Source organism: Oryx dammah, unplaced genomic scaffold (assembly GCF_014754425.2).
Source record: "Oryx dammah isolate SB20612 unplaced genomic scaffold, SCBI_Odam_1.1 HiC_scaffold_18, whole genome shotgun sequence".
NCBI lineage: Eukaryota > Metazoa > Chordata > Mammalia > Artiodactyla > Bovidae > Oryx > Oryx dammah.
The window spans coordinates 16,670,432-16,687,538 of NW_024070202.1; the positions used below are offsets into that span (position 1 = coordinate 16,670,432).

The 17,107-nt window shown below is 44.9% G+C and overlaps 1 protein-coding gene across 15 annotated transcripts in view; it reads right to left on the reverse strand.

Moving 5' to 3' along the window:
- The window catches only part of ICA1 (islet cell autoantigen 1), a 164,479-nt gene that overhangs the window by 12,962 nt on the left and 134,410 nt on the right, over positions 1–17,107 (reverse strand). For 5 of the 15 annotated variants that reach the window (XM_040260515.1, XM_040260510.1, XM_040260512.1 and 2 more), the window contains exons 11-13: positions 15,363–15,425; positions 15,220–15,261; positions 1,511–1,780 (exon numbers count right to left, since the gene is read on the reverse strand). In XM_040260515.1, the coding sequence (XP_040116449.1) occupies positions 1,511–1,780; positions 15,220–15,261; positions 15,363–15,425 (375 nt within the window). The remainder of the gene's footprint in view (positions 1–1,510; positions 1,781–15,219; positions 15,262–15,362; positions 15,426–17,107) is intronic. The other 10 variants (XM_040260517.1, XM_040260516.1, XM_040260514.1 and 7 more) reach the window with 4 other exon arrangements.

A 17,107-nucleotide genomic window follows, 5' to 3' on the forward strand; every position in this document is an offset into this window, starting at 1 on the left:
TCAGGAAGAGGATGTGAAGCTCTGAGTTCTCACTGTCAGCCCGAGGTGCCCATGAGAGAGTGGCACTCAGCCACTCCAGCTAAGGAGGCCACCACTGCTCCTGGCAGCAGGAGGTGCCCAGGTGCCTCCAAAGCTGGGGGCTCTGGGGCGCGGTGGGGGGCGGCGTTCACCCTGCAGCATGGCTGGAGGGTCTCCAGCAGCCCTGAGCTGTGAGCTGTGGATCCCGCTCCGGCCCTGCCTCTCCCGACTCTCCCACGCCTTGTTAGCGCCTCCACCACAGGTGGGTGGGGGTGAAATCTGGTCTCTGGCAACCTTGTTCATCTAGGGTTCCAGCAAAAGAGGTGGTGAAACTCGGGTGAGACTCAGGGCAGAGAAGTAGTTTTGGATTGCAGTTATCCCTCTCATCTCTAACCTCATTACTGAGAATAAACGAGACGGCTACAAAATAGCGCTCAAAAAGGAAGATGAAAGGAAACACGTATTTCATAAAAAAGAGGAAAGATTTTCTTTTGGTCTTGCCCACCAACTTTTGCCACATCCATGATCTCATCTCCAAAGACCTGAGTGTTTTTTTTTTTTAATAGCCCATAATTACTTAATCATTCCAGTTCTGCTGTTTGTTCTCAGCTCTAAGTGCCAGATAAACATGCTGTTTATTAAGGAGATAACCTAAATTCATGGAAAAATCAAAACAATTTGAGAACTTCTGAACAGTGATTCTTGTCTTATAATTAAAACATGGAAAGAGCAAAAAAGCGTTCAGATACTAAAATGGTTTCCTTCTTAAGGTCTGTTTAGAAACTCCAACCGAAAAATTTAACTTTCAACCTGAGTGTTAGTTTCTGCACTTGAAATCAATCTGCTCTGCACATCAATAATTCTGAACCAGCATGTGAGCTGCTGGTGAGCTTTGGGGTACCTTGATCAGTGTGAAAACTCTGTTTCTGTTGGGCCGTGTGTTTCAGGCAGAACAGGAATGGCTAAGCTGAGGGCATACTCAAGAATGGGGTGGGCCATGGTGGCAGAGGGAAAAAGCACCCAGAAAGCCCCATGTCTATGGGAATGCTGTCTCACGGGTATATGGGAGAACTCAGCTAGGGCACTAGCCAGGCAGGAATGGCCACGTGAATAGGCCACGACTGTGAAGGCACTCTGATCTCTCAAGGGTGTCATGAAAAAGTCTAAAACCAAAGTAAGACAGGAAGACTAAGGACCACCCCTCTAGCTTTTAATTAACAGGAAGTGTTACCATGGAGAGAAAATTATGCAAAGAAGAGGATTTTAAATCCTAATATATATCTTAAGGCTAGAATGTGATTCTGAAGCTTCAGCTAAAGTCAATGGACATAAAAGAAAAATACAAAAACAAAAAATAAGACACTGGATATAAGATAAAAATCAGAAAACACAAAAAAGAAGATAAAGAAAAATAGGTCTTTGGATTAAAAAACAAACAATATATCACCACCCCCACCACCCCCACCCCCATTACAATCCCTGTGGTCCGTACCTTCTAGCGAGGCCTGTAAGTCTTTTATGTTTTGATCTAGAAGCTGTGAAGGAAGGAATCCTGAGCCTGCCTGGGGCCTGGGGTCCGGCTCTCCTGGGGCCACAGTGGGCACTGGCTCCTTCAGCCGACCGTCTCCAAACACAGCAGCCCACTCTTTGCTGAACTCGCCCTCTTCCAGGGAGGAAGCGTTGAAGATTTCACTCAACAGCAGCAGGTCATCTTTGTCAGCACCTTCAGGTTCTGGGGTCCCTGCCATAGGGCCCAGGCAAGCTGATTGAAGTAACAGAGCACAAAACACATCACTCCCACAGGCTTGGGTTCTAGGGAACAGATGTAGTAGGGGCTGGGCTGAGACAGACCAGCTAGATTTTTTAAAAAGTTAATCAAAATATAAATTAACCCTATTACAGAACTTCAGAAATTTCCCACTGAAAGCAAGCACGATCCTATGGGGCCTTCCTGTTGACAGACACGCCCTCTCCCCCTATGACCCCCAAGTCTCTTGCTTGTAAAAAAGTTTAAGCTTCCGAGGCCTTCCCAGAGCACCAAAGAGCAAATTTAACCAGAGAAGTAAAAAAACACAAAAATGAAACAGAAACAAAGAACAATGAAACGAGACCCTGGGTTGGCCAAAAAATTTGGGTTTTTCCATACTGTCTTACAGAAAAACCTGAACAACTTTTTAGTCAACCCAATCATAATAGCTGAGTCATAAAACAAAGTCAAGGACGTTTAGTTTCTCCTCAAGAGCTATATAGATAATATCCTGAGCCATATCCTTGAGTTGTTTTGCAGATACTAAAACTCCCACCCAGTGGAGGAAGTTAGCTACATATTGACCACCAGCACTTAGACAGGCTGGAACCAGATGATGACTGAGATTCCTGAAACATCACCCTGTTACCTCACCAACACCCAGTCAGACAATTGTCCATGAGCTGATCAGGCACCCTGCAACCCACACCTATTCCCTGAAAGGGATCATGGAGTTTGGGCCTTTTGGGCATGAGCTGCCTCTCCTCCTTGCTTGGCCCTCCGATAAATGCTGTAATCCAGTGTCAGTAAATTGGCTTTAGTGCAAGTGGAGCAAGCAGATCCTTGCTTAGTTCTCCCGCATCTCCTTTCCTTCAAAGCAAGTCCAATTTCTGAGCATCAGTAGAACTGCACTGAAATGGATGCATGGATATGCGCTCAGTCGTGTCCAACTCTTTGTGACCCCCTGGGCCCTAGTGGGCTACAGCCCACTAGGCTCCTCTGTCTAGGGGATTTCCGAGGCAAGAACACTGGAGTGGGTTGCCATTTCCTCCTCCAGGGGATCTTCCCGACCCAGGGATCGAACCCACATCTTCTGTGTCTCCTGCATTGCAGGAGAATTCTTTACCAGCTGAGCCCTCAGGGAAGCTCAAATAGTTTCCATAAAAACTCTATAGAGTTTTGGTGTCTCCTTAAAATAACAAACTTACTATCAATACATTTCTTGGATATGAAACAAAGCCAAGCTTGAAGGCATGCTGGAGATCTTAGTTCTGGTTTCTGTAGCTTCCTGACTCTTCCCACAGAAGCCTTGCATCCACAGCTGAAGCACTACACGGCAGCCTGCCCTGCCATCTGGCCTGAGGAGGGGAGCCTCATCACAGCTCAGACTGACCCAGCAGAGAGGATGATCAGAGGCGCCCTGCAACCCGCACCTGTTCCCTAAAAGGGATCATGGAATTTGGGCCTTTTGAGCATGAACTGCTTATCCTCCTTGCTTGGCCCTCCAATAAAAGCTGTACTTTCCTTTACCACATCCAGTGTCAGGAAACTGGCTTTAGTGTAAGTGGGGCAAGCAGCGGGGAGCAGAGGTTTCAGGAAGTCTAACAGAGACCAAGAAAGACGTCCTCTTCCCGTCTCCTTTGCGGCACTGCAACTGCATAAGGCAAAGGAAAGGTGGATCTGGTTTGCCTGAGGGCAGCAGTGAAAATGACAGGGAAACTGGGCAAAGCAGTCAAGGATGAATTTCACAAGCCAAAGATGCAGCCCTGAAGGGTTGGCTGGACCAGAGGAGTGGACGCTGGACCACCCTTTCCTTGCTGTGTGACTTGCTTGAGATCCTTACCCCATCTGGGCCTCTGTTTTATCATCTATAAAACTATAATGTTAATAATGTCCACTTTGGAATATCCTCAGGAAGATCAAAAGGAATATATCTTAAACCTCACTGCTGGTCCAAAAGAAAGACTTTAAAGAAGAGACTGATTCTTACCATATGAACACCGACAAAATACTAAATGGTGAGCACAAGTATAGCGGAGGCGTTAATTATCATGAATCCTATAACCTTTCGTTGAGTTTTCTACATAGTTTAAAAACTAAGAACTGATAGGTTTATTAACTCTGGCTTTGTGGTGATATCTAATTGCCACTTGGAAACTATAAACATTTCTGTTGTAAGTCATGAAGAGAAGGAACAATCATGATTTATATTTTCTCTGAGCTAGATTTTAATGCTGATACTGACACAGTGAGATTAAGAGGTTTTCCTCAAATATATGAGATACTTTTTTAAAGTCTTCACTTGTGAATTAAATAAAGCTCTTATCTCCGTTGGCTTTATTGGATCTATTTGCAACCACACTTTATAGAAAGATTGGGGAGATCTGGAGTGTGCCGAGCAGACTGTCTATACACGGCCGGCGGGGGAGGAGAAATACAGGCACTTTCATATCACTATGGTTTAAAAATAGTGGCGAAGGATCACCATATTTGGACAGCTGTCTGATTTCAGCATTCTTCTGTTTGTGTTATCGCAGAGGTTTTGCACCAATATCTGGCCTGTGGGTGTGGTGGTGAGAAGATGAGGAAGATGGCATTTTATTACGCCAGCTTCCGAGATGGTTCTGTGGTGACGGGGGCACTCAGGAGCCACCCAGGCCTGCTCAAGATGGGAAGGGCCGGGCAGGAGAGGCGAGGCCCTCGCCACTGGAAGCGAAGGAAGGAGCCTTGGCTGTGACAGGGCGTGTCCGCCAACACTCATCTGAGCATCCCTTCCCACTTCTCTCTTCAGTCTTTCTCAGCATCACCCTTTTTACACACATTTACTTCGCAGAGCTCAGTACTTCCTCCTTTCAGCTGGACCTAATTGCCCAAACCTTTTCTCATGGTTTCCTTTCTGGCCTGACTGAAACCAGATGATTGTTGAACCAAATCCCCTTTATTGGAACTAATTCAAGGCGATGTCTAGACCCCAGAGGAAGAGATGACTTTAAGGGAGCACTCAGAATTGTGTGTATTCCCCCCAAAGTCACTTTACAGCCTTCCTGACTTTCATCTAGATGTCAATCCAGGGAAGATCGTGACCAGCATGAGCAACAACAAATAATAAACTTGGAGAGCCTTTGGAAAATAACTATAGCCTGTGACCTAAAGGGGAAGGAAACCCAATGAAGAGGGATATATATATATATACACACACACACACACACACACACACACATAGTTGTTTCACTTTGCTATACAGCAGAAACTAACACAATATTGTAAAGCAACTATTCTCCAATAAAAATTAAAAACAAAAAAACAACCACCACCACAGACTGGAAAAGCTCTACCTTTGTGATTACTGTTTCCGTTGTGTGAGATGGTATCTAGAATAGCCCTTCGTGGTTTTGCTAACTTAGCAGCCCTTTCCTCACCCTCTTTACTTTCTTTCTGGGGAGACCCCTTCTCCTCCTCATCCCGGTGAGACACCAGGTAACATGCCTCACCACTTCATCCCAGGTGGACCTGTGACCTAGGCTCAGCAGAGTTCTTCATTGCTCAGGCCATGGTGACTGGCTCAGGGGTGGGCACAAGCCAGGGGCTTCCCTGAGTTTGGAATATGGAAGCTGGGAGGAAGACGGGCTCTCTTCTTTGGGATTCTAAGTTTTAAGGATGCAGAGTTGAGGCTCTCAGTGATGATGGAACCAAACAGGGATGGAAAATTTAGGAGTTAGAGAATCCTGACAACACTCTTTAAGCCCCTGGATCCAGCTTTTCTTTTTTTTCTTAAAAACTTTTTATTCTGTACCGGGGTATAGCCGATTAACAATGTGATAGTTTCAGGTGATGGAGAAGGAAATGGCAACCCACTCCAGTGTTCTTGCCTGGAGAATCCCAGGGATGGAGGAGCCTGGTGGGCTGCTGTCTATGGGGTCGCACAGAGTCGGACACGACTGAAGCAACTTAGCAGCAGCAGCAGCAGTTTCAGGCGAACAGTAAAGGGACTCAGCCATACATATACACGTATCCATTCTCCCCCAAACTTCCCTCCCAATCCAGACAGATCCAGCCTTTCTTGGAGTCAATCCACCCCTGTGTATCCTCACATGGACCAATATCCATATGTTCTTCTATTTTCTTTTCATATTAAAGCTAAACTGTTCAAAGAAGAATTTGTTACTTCCAACTAAATGATTCCTGACTAATAATCTATCCTATCCAATGCAAATTTAGTGACTAAATGAAAAAAGGACCCATGGGGAGGATGTTGTCCAGAACTGGTTTTGGACAGAGGTCGTCAGTTGAAAGGGGGCTTCCCTGGTGGCTCAGCTGATAAAGAACCCAGCTGCCAATGCTGGAGACATGAGAGACTAGGGTTCAGTCTCTGGGTCAGGAAGATCCCCTGGAAAAGGGCATGGCCTCCCACTCCAACATTCTTGCCTGGGAAATCCCATGTACAGAGGAGCCTGGAGGGCCCATGGGGTCATAAGAGCTAGACATGACTGAGTATGCACATACACACACACGCACACACAAGACCATGACTGTGGCCTGTTACTTAGTGTCCTGGTTATTTAGCAGTTACAGCAGGCTATACTGTGGCTATTCTCTCTTTTAAGAAGACTTGTTCAGAGAAGGCAACGGCACCCCACTCCAGAACTCTTGCCTGGAAAATCTCATGGACGGAGGAGCCTGGTGGGCTGCCGTCTATGGGGTTGCACAGAGTCGGACACGACTGAGCACCTTCACTTTTACTTTTCACTTTCATGCCTTAGAGAAGGAAATGGCAACCCACTCCAGTGTTCTTGCCTGGAGAATCCCAGGGACGAGGGAGCCTGGTGGGCTGCCGTCTATGGGGTTGCACAGAGTTGGACACGACCGAAGCAACTTAGCAGCAGCAGCAGCAGCATACTGTGGCTACTTTCTCTTTTAAGAAAACTTGTTAGCTGAAAGCAATGAAACTGACACTGACTAGAACCAGAAAGCAGGGAAACCTCCCAATTATTGCCCTGATAATTAAGATGCTTGAAATGACTATACATCACTTGTAAGAGAAACATAATTACCAATAGAAAGTTCAGGTTTAGGTCTGTAACCAGACAAGTCAAGACTTGAAAAATAACCCTAGTCAGTCGGCTCTTAAGAACCATGCTGTCATTTTCTCTGGAAATAATTCAACTCAACAGTGAGAAAATGAGAGCATAGCTAGATACGATAAGAAGCGGGTGAGAGCTACAGCTGGAGTCAGAGCTTCCACCCCTGCAGACAAGCAAGTACCAATCCTGGCTTTCTGAGCCCCATCCTGTCTTTGTCTCTTTTTAAAATGATTTTATTTATTTATTTTTGGCTTGGTCTTCTCTGCCGCGTGGGCTTTTCTCTAGCTGTGCCGAGCGGGGGCTAATCTCTAGTTGCAACGCACAGGCTTCTACCGCAGTAGCTTTTCTTGTTGTAGCGTACAGACTCTAGGCACATGGGCTCAGAACTTGCGCCTCCCAGGCTCTAGAGCGCAGGCTCAGCAGTTGCGGTGCATGGGCTAAGTTGCTCTGCGGCATGTGGGATCCTCCTGGACCAGGAATCGAACCTGTATCTGCTGCACTGGCAGGTGGATTCTTTACCACTGAGCCACAAAGGCTATCTGCCTTTGTCTTAAAGAATGAACAAAGGTGGTGATCACAGGTGCCAAATCCACAGATATGCCTCCAAGCCCCCTTCATGCCCTTGCTAGTTCCTCAAGTCTCCATGGTTTACTTTCCTAGCAGTAACCCAATCACAGATACAACTACAAACATAAAGGCCAACACACGTGACATACTCCAGTTCTCACTGCTTGGCCTCCAACTCTGACTCCTCATGCACCCCTCTTCCTTTGCGACATTAGCCCCTACTCTGCTCTCCCCTTTTTGGGAAGCCTGCTCCACCCCCAGCATTATTCAACTCTAGCATCTGTAATCATTCATCCTCCAAGGCTTCTCCCTGGCCTCAAGTCTGTGCACACTCCAACAGTGCCAATCTTCACTTGATCCTGCAGTTACTGCAGTCTCCTCCAACACCTCCCTGGTGGCTCAGATGGTAAACAATCTGCCTGCAATGCAGAAGACCTGGGTTCAATCCCTGGATCAGGAAGATCCCCTGGAGAAGGAAATGGCAACCACTGCAGTACTCTTGCCTGGAGAATTCTATGGACAGAGGAGCCAGGCAAGCTATAGTCCGTGGGACTGCAAAGAGTTGGACATGACTGAGCAGACTAACACTTCCACTTTCACTTTTTTACCCAACGCCTCCTGTCAAGTCACTGTTCAAGTTTCTTCTTCCTTCTACAGCCACCCGTGTGACTTTGTTAGCACTCTTTCTGGGTCTATCTGTAATCAAGTTCCTGGCCCTGCTCCACACTGAAGTGGCCCTCTTGAAGGTTAGCAGTGAGATAGATGCTCATGGCAGGTTCCAAGCCCCTATTCTGAGGCTGCTTTGGTCTCTTCAGCACTCTACACTACTGCCCACTCTGGAAATGCTGTCGTCTCCTGGGGTCCCCAGGAAGTGGCTCTCTTGGATGTCCTTCTGTCTTCTTGACTATACTTTCCCGGCCGCCTCATCCTACTCTGGTTGCCCTTGAGACTTCCTCCTAAGCCATCACCTCTCTCTTCCCTACATTCTCTGCATAGAAGATCTTATGTGTTCTCTTGGTTCTAGTGTCACCTGGGAACAGTCTCAAACCCCTGTTTCCAATTCCAAATGCTTTCCTGAAACTCTGATGACAAATTCCAGCCTGGGAGCCCTTAGGGGCTGGCCCACTGCTGAGCCTGCTGGCATTCCATAGAAGACACTCTCCCTTTGTATGTGTATGGGTGTGTGCGCACACTCAGTTGCTGCAGTCGTGTCCGACTCTTTGAGACCCTGTGGACCATAGCCCGCCAGGCTCCTCTGTCCATGGGATTCTCCAGGCAAGAATACTGGAGTGGGTTGCCATGCCCTCCTCCAGGGGCTCTTCCTGACCCAGGGATCGAACCTGGGTCTCTTGTGTCTCCTGCATTAACAGGCAGGTTCTTTACCACTAGTGCCACCTGGGAAGCACCTCTGGCTGTATACTTTTGCTTAATTCAGCTGTGAGGTTATTACTCCCTTCCTCAAATAACATCCATGCCGCCCCCCCCCACCCCCGCCCGATTGCGGAGTGGAGTGATGCTCCTTATCCTGGGCTCAGGACCTCTGCAGTCAGGCTCTAAGATAGCCCTTTCCACAGCTCACCAACATTGCTTTCAGGGAAGTCTGTGGTTCAGCAACACTCTTCTGTCTGCCATTCTTCACACACTGTCCCCCATCTTCCCATCGAGGAACCTGCTGTTTTCCCAGCGAAATGCCCAAAGGGAAGGGTCATACTCAGCTGAAAGGATCTGATAAATCATCTGCTCAAACTCATTTTATAGACAAGGAAAGAGAGACCCAGGCTAGATGACCTCAAGGTCATATAATTTATTAGTTATGGATTATCTGGCTGGGGACCCCTGGCTCACAGGTCAAGATGTTTTCTCAGTGCTGCACACTTCAGAGCCTATTAAGGATCACCATATATAAGCAAATAGTTACATTTTCGTAAAGTCTGTAGGGTTTCTAAGGTCATGTAGCTCCACTGGCTGCTAGGCAAAATTCTTGGCTGCAGGCATCATGACAGAATGGCCGAGATGACAGACCCTCTCATCGTATTTGCCTTGCTCTGCCCAAGGCTTCAAAAATCAAACCCTATGTCTCTGTGAAAACATTCCTTAGGAATACTGATTCTGACCCCGTGAGTTTTCAATGAGTGAAAACTGACATTCAGAGGAAGGGCTACTGTTCAGACTGTGGGTGACAGAAAACTAAGGTGGGAAAAGGGTGACCGCCCACTCAGGTGACATTTCTGAAATCATACCGAGTTTCATGACCTCAGCAGAAATTAGGAGCACAGAAGATGGAAACGTGAGTGCACAGACCCAAAATGAGAGCACAGGAAAGCAAACAGATAAATGTCACGGCAGTTCCCTTCATCTGTGTGTGAAACAGGAAGGCGCTCGGGTTTGCTCCAGGCTCCCCGCTCTCAACGTTATGACTAATTGTAAAAGCCTCACGCTTGAAACACACATGAAAAACCCCAAACACCAACACTATCCTCACATCACCCAGAAGACAGCATGGGACAAAGATGGGTAGGAAACCACCTTAGAAAACTAACAAGAAAAATAGTCTTCATTATAAAAGGCTCTGGGAAGAAACTGTACTTGCTTAGAATTCAAGAATACTTCTAAAATCTCCCTTCTGGTGAAAAAAGACATGGATAATAATAGCAGATGGAGGACAATCCACTGCACCCACTCTCTGGGACACACACACCCACAAACACATACACGCCAAACAAAAAAATCCCTCCTCCATGAGTGAAAAAAAACCCAACAATGCTAGACCCTGAATGAGTGAGTGAAGTCGCTCAGTCGTGTCCGACTCTTTGTGACCCTGTGGACTGTAACCTACCAGGCTCCTCTGTCCATGGGATTTCCCAGGCAAGAATACTGGAGTGGGTTGCCATTTCCTTCTCCAGGGGATCTTCCCGAGCCAGGGATTGAACCTGGGTCTCCCGCCTTGCAGACAAAACGCTTTAACCTCTGAGCCACCAGGGAAGCAGACCCTGAGTAGACACTCAGAAATACTTTTTCATGATCCCCAAGCCTGGTCCTCCATTGCAAAATTAGAATTTAACAAGCAAGCAATCTTACTAGAAAACTTGACACCTGGAACATGGGTAAATCTATACAGAACACTCCAGACTATAAGGTGATCAAGTAAGAACAGCACTTGGTTCTAAAAGTACACCATTAGCTCATGAAAGGAAGCAACCCAGCAGTTCTCCCTAGGACACTGAGGAAGACAGGGAGAAGGGCAAGTTTATGAGAAAAGACATAGCTGTGAGGAAGCAGTCAGATCCCTAGACAGCTACACATACATGGGTAAGTATAGGAGGGGCTTCCCAGGAAGCTCAGCTGGTAAACAATTTGCCTGCCAATGCCAGAGACACAAGAGACTCAGGTTCGATTCCTGGGTCAGGGAGACCCCCTGAAGGAGGAGATGGCAACCCACTCTAGTAGTCCTGCTGGAACATCAGAGGAGCCTGGTGGGCTACAGCACATGGGGTCACAAAGAGTCGGACGCAACTGGCGTGCACACACACACACGCACAGAGGAGACCCTTCTGAATGACTGGGAAAGACCTGGAGCAGGGACAGAAACACGTGTTACTGATTCAGGCTATAGCTCCTCATCCAGACCTGTGGGAGCTACTGAGTTGGGGGGGGGCGGTCTCAGTCTTTCTGAAGTTTGGCCAGAATTCAGAATCGCAAGTCTGTATAGAAACCAAGGAAGCAGCCGAAGACAAACATTTTAACTATAATATGAACAATTAAAAAATTCTAAAATTCGTTCAGCCAGTCCCATCTGAGAGAGGGATCTTTTGGATGAAACCAAGTTAGGAGACTTAGGTGAGCTGAGTGGATGGAACTCTCTTCTGCTTTATGCCATCACTTTCTGTTCAGTTATCTGAGTTATTTTTCTTGGCCCAACTTTGAGGAACACAAGATTTCTACCTGTTATAACCCATGTATTGAGGCTAAGGATCGTCACATGTGGTCACAAGGTGATTTTAGAGCCACTTTCAAGTATTTAAAACTGTAACTCAGTTTCTGCTTCATTTGAAACGTTTGTATAAACTGACCAAATATTGGTTTTCCATTACATTATCTATTTGTTGATGTTCAGTCATTAACTCATGTCCGACCCTTTGCAACCCCATGAACTGCAGCATGCCAGGCTTTCCTGTCCTTCACTATCTCCTGGAGTTTGTTCAGACTATGTCCTTTGGGTTAGTGATGCCATCCAACCACCTCATCCTCCGTCGTCCCCTTCTCCTCCTGCCCTCAGTCTTTCCCAGCTTCAGGGTCTTTTCCAATCAATCAGCTCTTCCCATCAGGTGGCCAAAGTATTGGAGCTTCAGCCTCAGCATCAATCCTTAGAGTGAATACACAGAGTTGATTTCCTTCAGGATTGACTGGTTTGATCTCCTTGCAGTCCAAGGGACTCTCAAGAGTCTTCTCCAGTACCACAATCTGAAACTATCAATTCTTTGGTACTCAGCCTTCTTTATGGTCCAACTCTCACATCCATACATGACCACTGAAAGAACCACAGCTTTGACTAACGGACCTTTGTTGGCAAATTGTTATCTCTGCTTTTTAACATGCTGTCTAGGTTTGTCATAGCTTTTCTTTCAAGGAGCAAGCATCTTCTAATTTCATTATCTATTTAGTAGGAGAAAGCACATTTCACTATGACACTGAGTCAGAGTGATTTTCTGAGCCATGGTTCCTGGAAAATTGTGTCCTTGCTGTTGTCAGAAGCGGTCTGCTCTCTGACAACACTGCACCAGGACTGACTTGTTGAACAGAATCACTACTGAGAGTGAACGGGCCCCCACGCAGCAGGGTGCTAGAGCTTACAGCCCCACCGCCAGTCCTATAAAGTCAGCCTTCCCTGGATTAAGCTCTTTTTAACTCTTGATTGTTTAGTGTCTTACATACTACAACCAGCATTTTAAATCAGGATTTGGTCCTTTTGGCAGTTTTCTGAAGGGCACATATTTGGAAGTCAACTAATTAAGAGCATTCTCTTCTTCCATCACCTCAAGTTCTTTGTACACTAAGGGAATATTTTTATACTTGGCGCTGTGTTAATTTTTAAGCTGATGCTACCCCAGGGGCTGCAGATGTAGAAGAAGCAGACAGAGGGAAAGAATGGCTCGTGACTCAAGGAAGGCGAAAGGAGAAATTATGTCAAACTGTATTTAACCAAGAAAATTTGTAAATACATTTTTCTGCCTGAGAATGAGTACACAGTTTGAGGAAGAGCATGTTCATCTCTTTATCTTCAGAATTAAATTGAGTGCTCAAAAAAAAAAAAAAAAGCCTATGAGCTGGAATTTGATGAAACAAAGATGTATCTATAAACCAATGAGGTGTGGAAGTTGTTTTAAATAAGGAGAAAGATGGCAATCTTATTCCAATGAATCTTGGCCCATGGGATGGAAGAAGCTCATGACTGTATCTTGGAAAGGAGCATTTCTGACTAAATTCTGAGAAGAAATGCATGGCTACTGGGTTAGCCATGTACTACTATGACCAAGTTAAAAAAAAAAATCAAAATCCAAAAGCAAGAATGTTTTTTGGTAAGAAGTGGGGAAACGAGACTGTGGACTCAAATATGCTTGTGTTTGTGGAAAGAAACATTGGAGGGACGCAAGAGGGGAGGGAGTGTTGGAACAGATAGGAGGGTGGGCAGCAGTAATGTCGCTGAGAGGTTTGTTTTTTTCCTGTATACATTTTTATTATCATTTTGATTTTTGCACTAATGTGAACACACAAGCTACTCAAAAATTATGCTTATTAAAATAATGAAATTAAGAAGGAGATAATAAAAACAAAGGACAAGCTATATAAACAAGACGCTGGGAATAAGAGAAATCATATTCCTATCAAAAGAAGTTGAAGCTTATGTATGAATAATTCGTTAACTGTTAAGACTGGCTAAAACTAGGTAGTAGGTACCTATTATTGTTACATTATTATCTTTATCTCAGTTTGTAAGACTGAACTGTTTCCTCCTCCAAAAATTAATTTGTTTGAAAACACTTTATTTCATCAAAATCCTATCCTTAAGCCAAGGGAGAAATGATTTTAGGAAAACATAGGCCATGTAATGGCCATCTGCATTATTACTTCTTTTTGACTTTCATAATCTTATGTGATTTCAGCATTCACAAGTAAGTAGACATTCTGATAAAATACACATGGACCTTCATGAAATATTGCATGGTGGAGGGAAAAATTAATAAGGAAAGCAGGTTTCTGCCCTGAAGTTTATATTCCTTAGCCCTGGAACCTTTTTTTTTTTAAGCCCTGGAAACTTAATGCTAGAGTTGTGTTGCTTTTCCAATTTTGAAAAAAAAAACTTTAACCAATGTCCTCTGTTTCCCAGACTCTCTCCTCTCACACTCTGGGAACTAAATCCAAATCAAGCAAAGACTGGGGAGAGAAAATCCTCGGCCCTAGGTAACTGGGGCTAACAGGATATCTTGGCCCACTTCTAGTCCTGAAAGAAACCTGTGAGTCCAGGGCAGACTGTATGCCAACCACCTGGGGCAAGAGATACTCTAGAATTTGGATGACAATCTCAGGGATATTGTGGACCCATGGTAAATCACTAGGAGGAGACTCTTGATAGGATGAAAAGCAAATGTTATGAGCAAGCTGAAAACACTCAATTTCTTGGGATCACTTAAAACTAGGCATGTCTCATCCAGACCCACAGTTCTGGAATCTCCTGTGAGGAGCTACTCAGTAAATGACTTTTAGGTCTGGTGAACTGGGATGTAGGACCTAGCCAGCAAACTTCCCTTTGCATTTAACTAAGGTTCAGTGAAGATAAGCACTGTGCATCAGCTTGGCAATATTTCTTTTTATTTTTTACATAATTAGATTTTTTTCTTTTTGAAAATTACATAAACTCATAATTTATAATCTATTTATTTACTTGTTTATTTTTGGCCATGCCATGAGCTTCATGTGGGGTCTTAGTTCCCAACCAGGGATTGAACCCATACCCCCTACAGCGGAGGCTCAGAGTCTTAACCACTGACTGTCGGGAAGTCCCAGCAGGGCAACATTTCTAGTCCTCCATCTCAACTGCTTATCATTTAGACAGTGTCCCTGTGTCAGAGATCATGAAAGACCCTTTGCATACTTGATCTTCGAACCTGAGAGTAACCCAGCAAGACTATTGCTACTGGTTCCAGTTTACACACAAGAATAACTGAGGCTAAAAGAGTTTAAGGATGAAGCAAGTTACTTAAGGCCATAGAGATTATTTATAAGAGAACCACATTCAAAAGTTAGGTCTGTCTGATTCTGAAAGCCATGTTTTTTCTACTCCCGCATACAATCTCTGACATAGCACCTTTTAGCTTTACTGGTTTGAACATTATAATGATGACAGATCTACACGCAGTCTTTGTGGATGAGGATATTTAAAGTCACTTGGGCTTCCCTTGTCGCTCAGATGGTAAGGAATCTCCCTCCAATGCAGGAGACCTGGGTTTGACCCCTGCACTGGGAAGATTCCCTGGAGAAGGGAATGGCAACCCACTCCAGTATTCTTGCCTGGAGAATCCCACGGACAGAGGAGCCTGGCAGGCTACTCTTCATGGGGTTGCAAGGAATTAGACACAACTGAGCAACTTTAACTTTACTTCACTCATAAAGACAAATGGCAGTTACCTAAAAACAATTGCTTGGGAATGCAAAGCTATTCAAAAGAAAAAAATTGCAATTGCCTGCATGTAAAGACAGTATTTATAATATTAAAAAAACTGTAACCCCAAAGAAATGCATAAATCTTACCACCTTCCTCAGGTTTCATGTCTAAAAGTTCATCTACAGGTTCATTAGAGGAGAAGAAAGAAAAGAAAATTATGTCAGTTTCATTTTGTAAGGAGTTTGAGTCAAATTACTAAAATTGAGTTGTTTTCCTTAATCTGGATTACCTGAGCATGCATTATGTGTAGAGCTTTTGTCTAAGGCAGATAAACCACTTTTTCTATCTTCGGCTGTAAATAAAACACATGCATTTGGTTATCACCACTTCAGAAAGGTGTGCAAGTTCATATACTAATGTGGTATAAGGTAAGCACATGCTTCGGGAACAAATATATCTGAAAACTCCCTCAGGCAGGAGCAGGGGTCCTCAGCTGACATTTTACTCAAGCAACTGGCTCTCAATGAGCGCTGAGTTAACTGCCCTGAATCCTTGCTTTGTTTGCTAGAAAAACTATATGCCACTGATCTAACAATTCTCCTTCCAGGGACACATGTGTGACTTAAGTACCCAACAACAAATTGCTGGGGCTAATGAACCTCAGTCATATGGGCCTGGCTAAAATAAAAGGGCAGATTACTGGGTGAAAGGAGCCAACCTATAAAAGCTACACAGCAAGATTCCAACTATATGATGTTCTGGGAAAAGCAAAACAATGGCGACAGTGAAAAGATCAGCGGTTGCTAGAGTTTGGGGGAGGAGAAGACGAACAGGTGAAGTCACAGGGGATTTGGGGGACAGTGAAATCACTCTGTATGATACTGTAATGATGGATATGTGCCATTATACATTCGTGAACACCTACATGTACAACATCTAATGTAAACTATGGAATCTGAGTAATAATGATATGTCAATGCTGGTTCACTGATTATTTACCCTGGTGGGCGATGTTGCTAATGGAGGTGTCTATATATGTGTGGGGGCAAGGAACACGTTGGAACTCTTTTTGCCTTCTGCCCAATAAAGTGTGTGTGTGTGTACACAACAGTACAGCCTTCAAACTTGGTTTGCTCATATGTACATTAGACTTTCTACAAGTCCCAGGATAAAAGACAGATGGCACTTCTTTATAATGGATTCCATTCTATGTATCTATGAAACAAGGTGATCAACAGGTACAATCTCAAAATATTATGCAACTACCACAGGCAAGTGAACATACTGCACAAAGAGAAAACTTCATCCCCCGTGTTGTCACATGTTGTATAAATGCCTTGAATACAAACATAATAAACTGGAGTTTACATGCTTCCACAAAACTAAAATTTTCCTGTTCAACTGCTTAAGATTCCCACAGGTTTCAGGCTACGGGCCCTGCATGATCCTGAGGTTGGTGGGTGTGGATCAATACTGTTCAGAGAACTCTTACATGGCTAGCCTGCCTCTCTGCCTTCTTCTACCACTTCCTCCCTCCCTCCCTCATGCTTTAGGACCTCGTTTCTCTGACCTTCTCCTGGTTCTCCCTGGCTCACAGTCTTCACTCAGGCTGTTTCTTTTGCTTTGATAGGTCTTGCAGTAGCCTTGACTGAGATAATTCCCCGACGCCCTCAAACAGGTGAGCATTCCCAATCACAAATACCTGTAAACAGCCCTTGTAGCTCTCACCCAAGTTGGAGTTACCCAGTTAACTTGTGTAATAGTTCGCCCCATGTTGGAAGGATCTACCACTGAACAGCCAGAGCCCCGTGCTGTGCCTGCCACAGACAAACATGTGCTGAGCAAATGAACAAAGACGTGCATAAGGAAAGGCAAACAAGTACGAAAGGATGACAGGAAGTCAAGCTGTGGAGGCAGAAAGGCGACAGTTTGTTTTTCCTGTTCAAAGACAGATGGAGGAAAAGCAAATGAAGCAGTCACATGGGAGAAGGAGAAGAATAAAGCAGGTGACGTGGTTGGAAAAGTAGTAAGAAA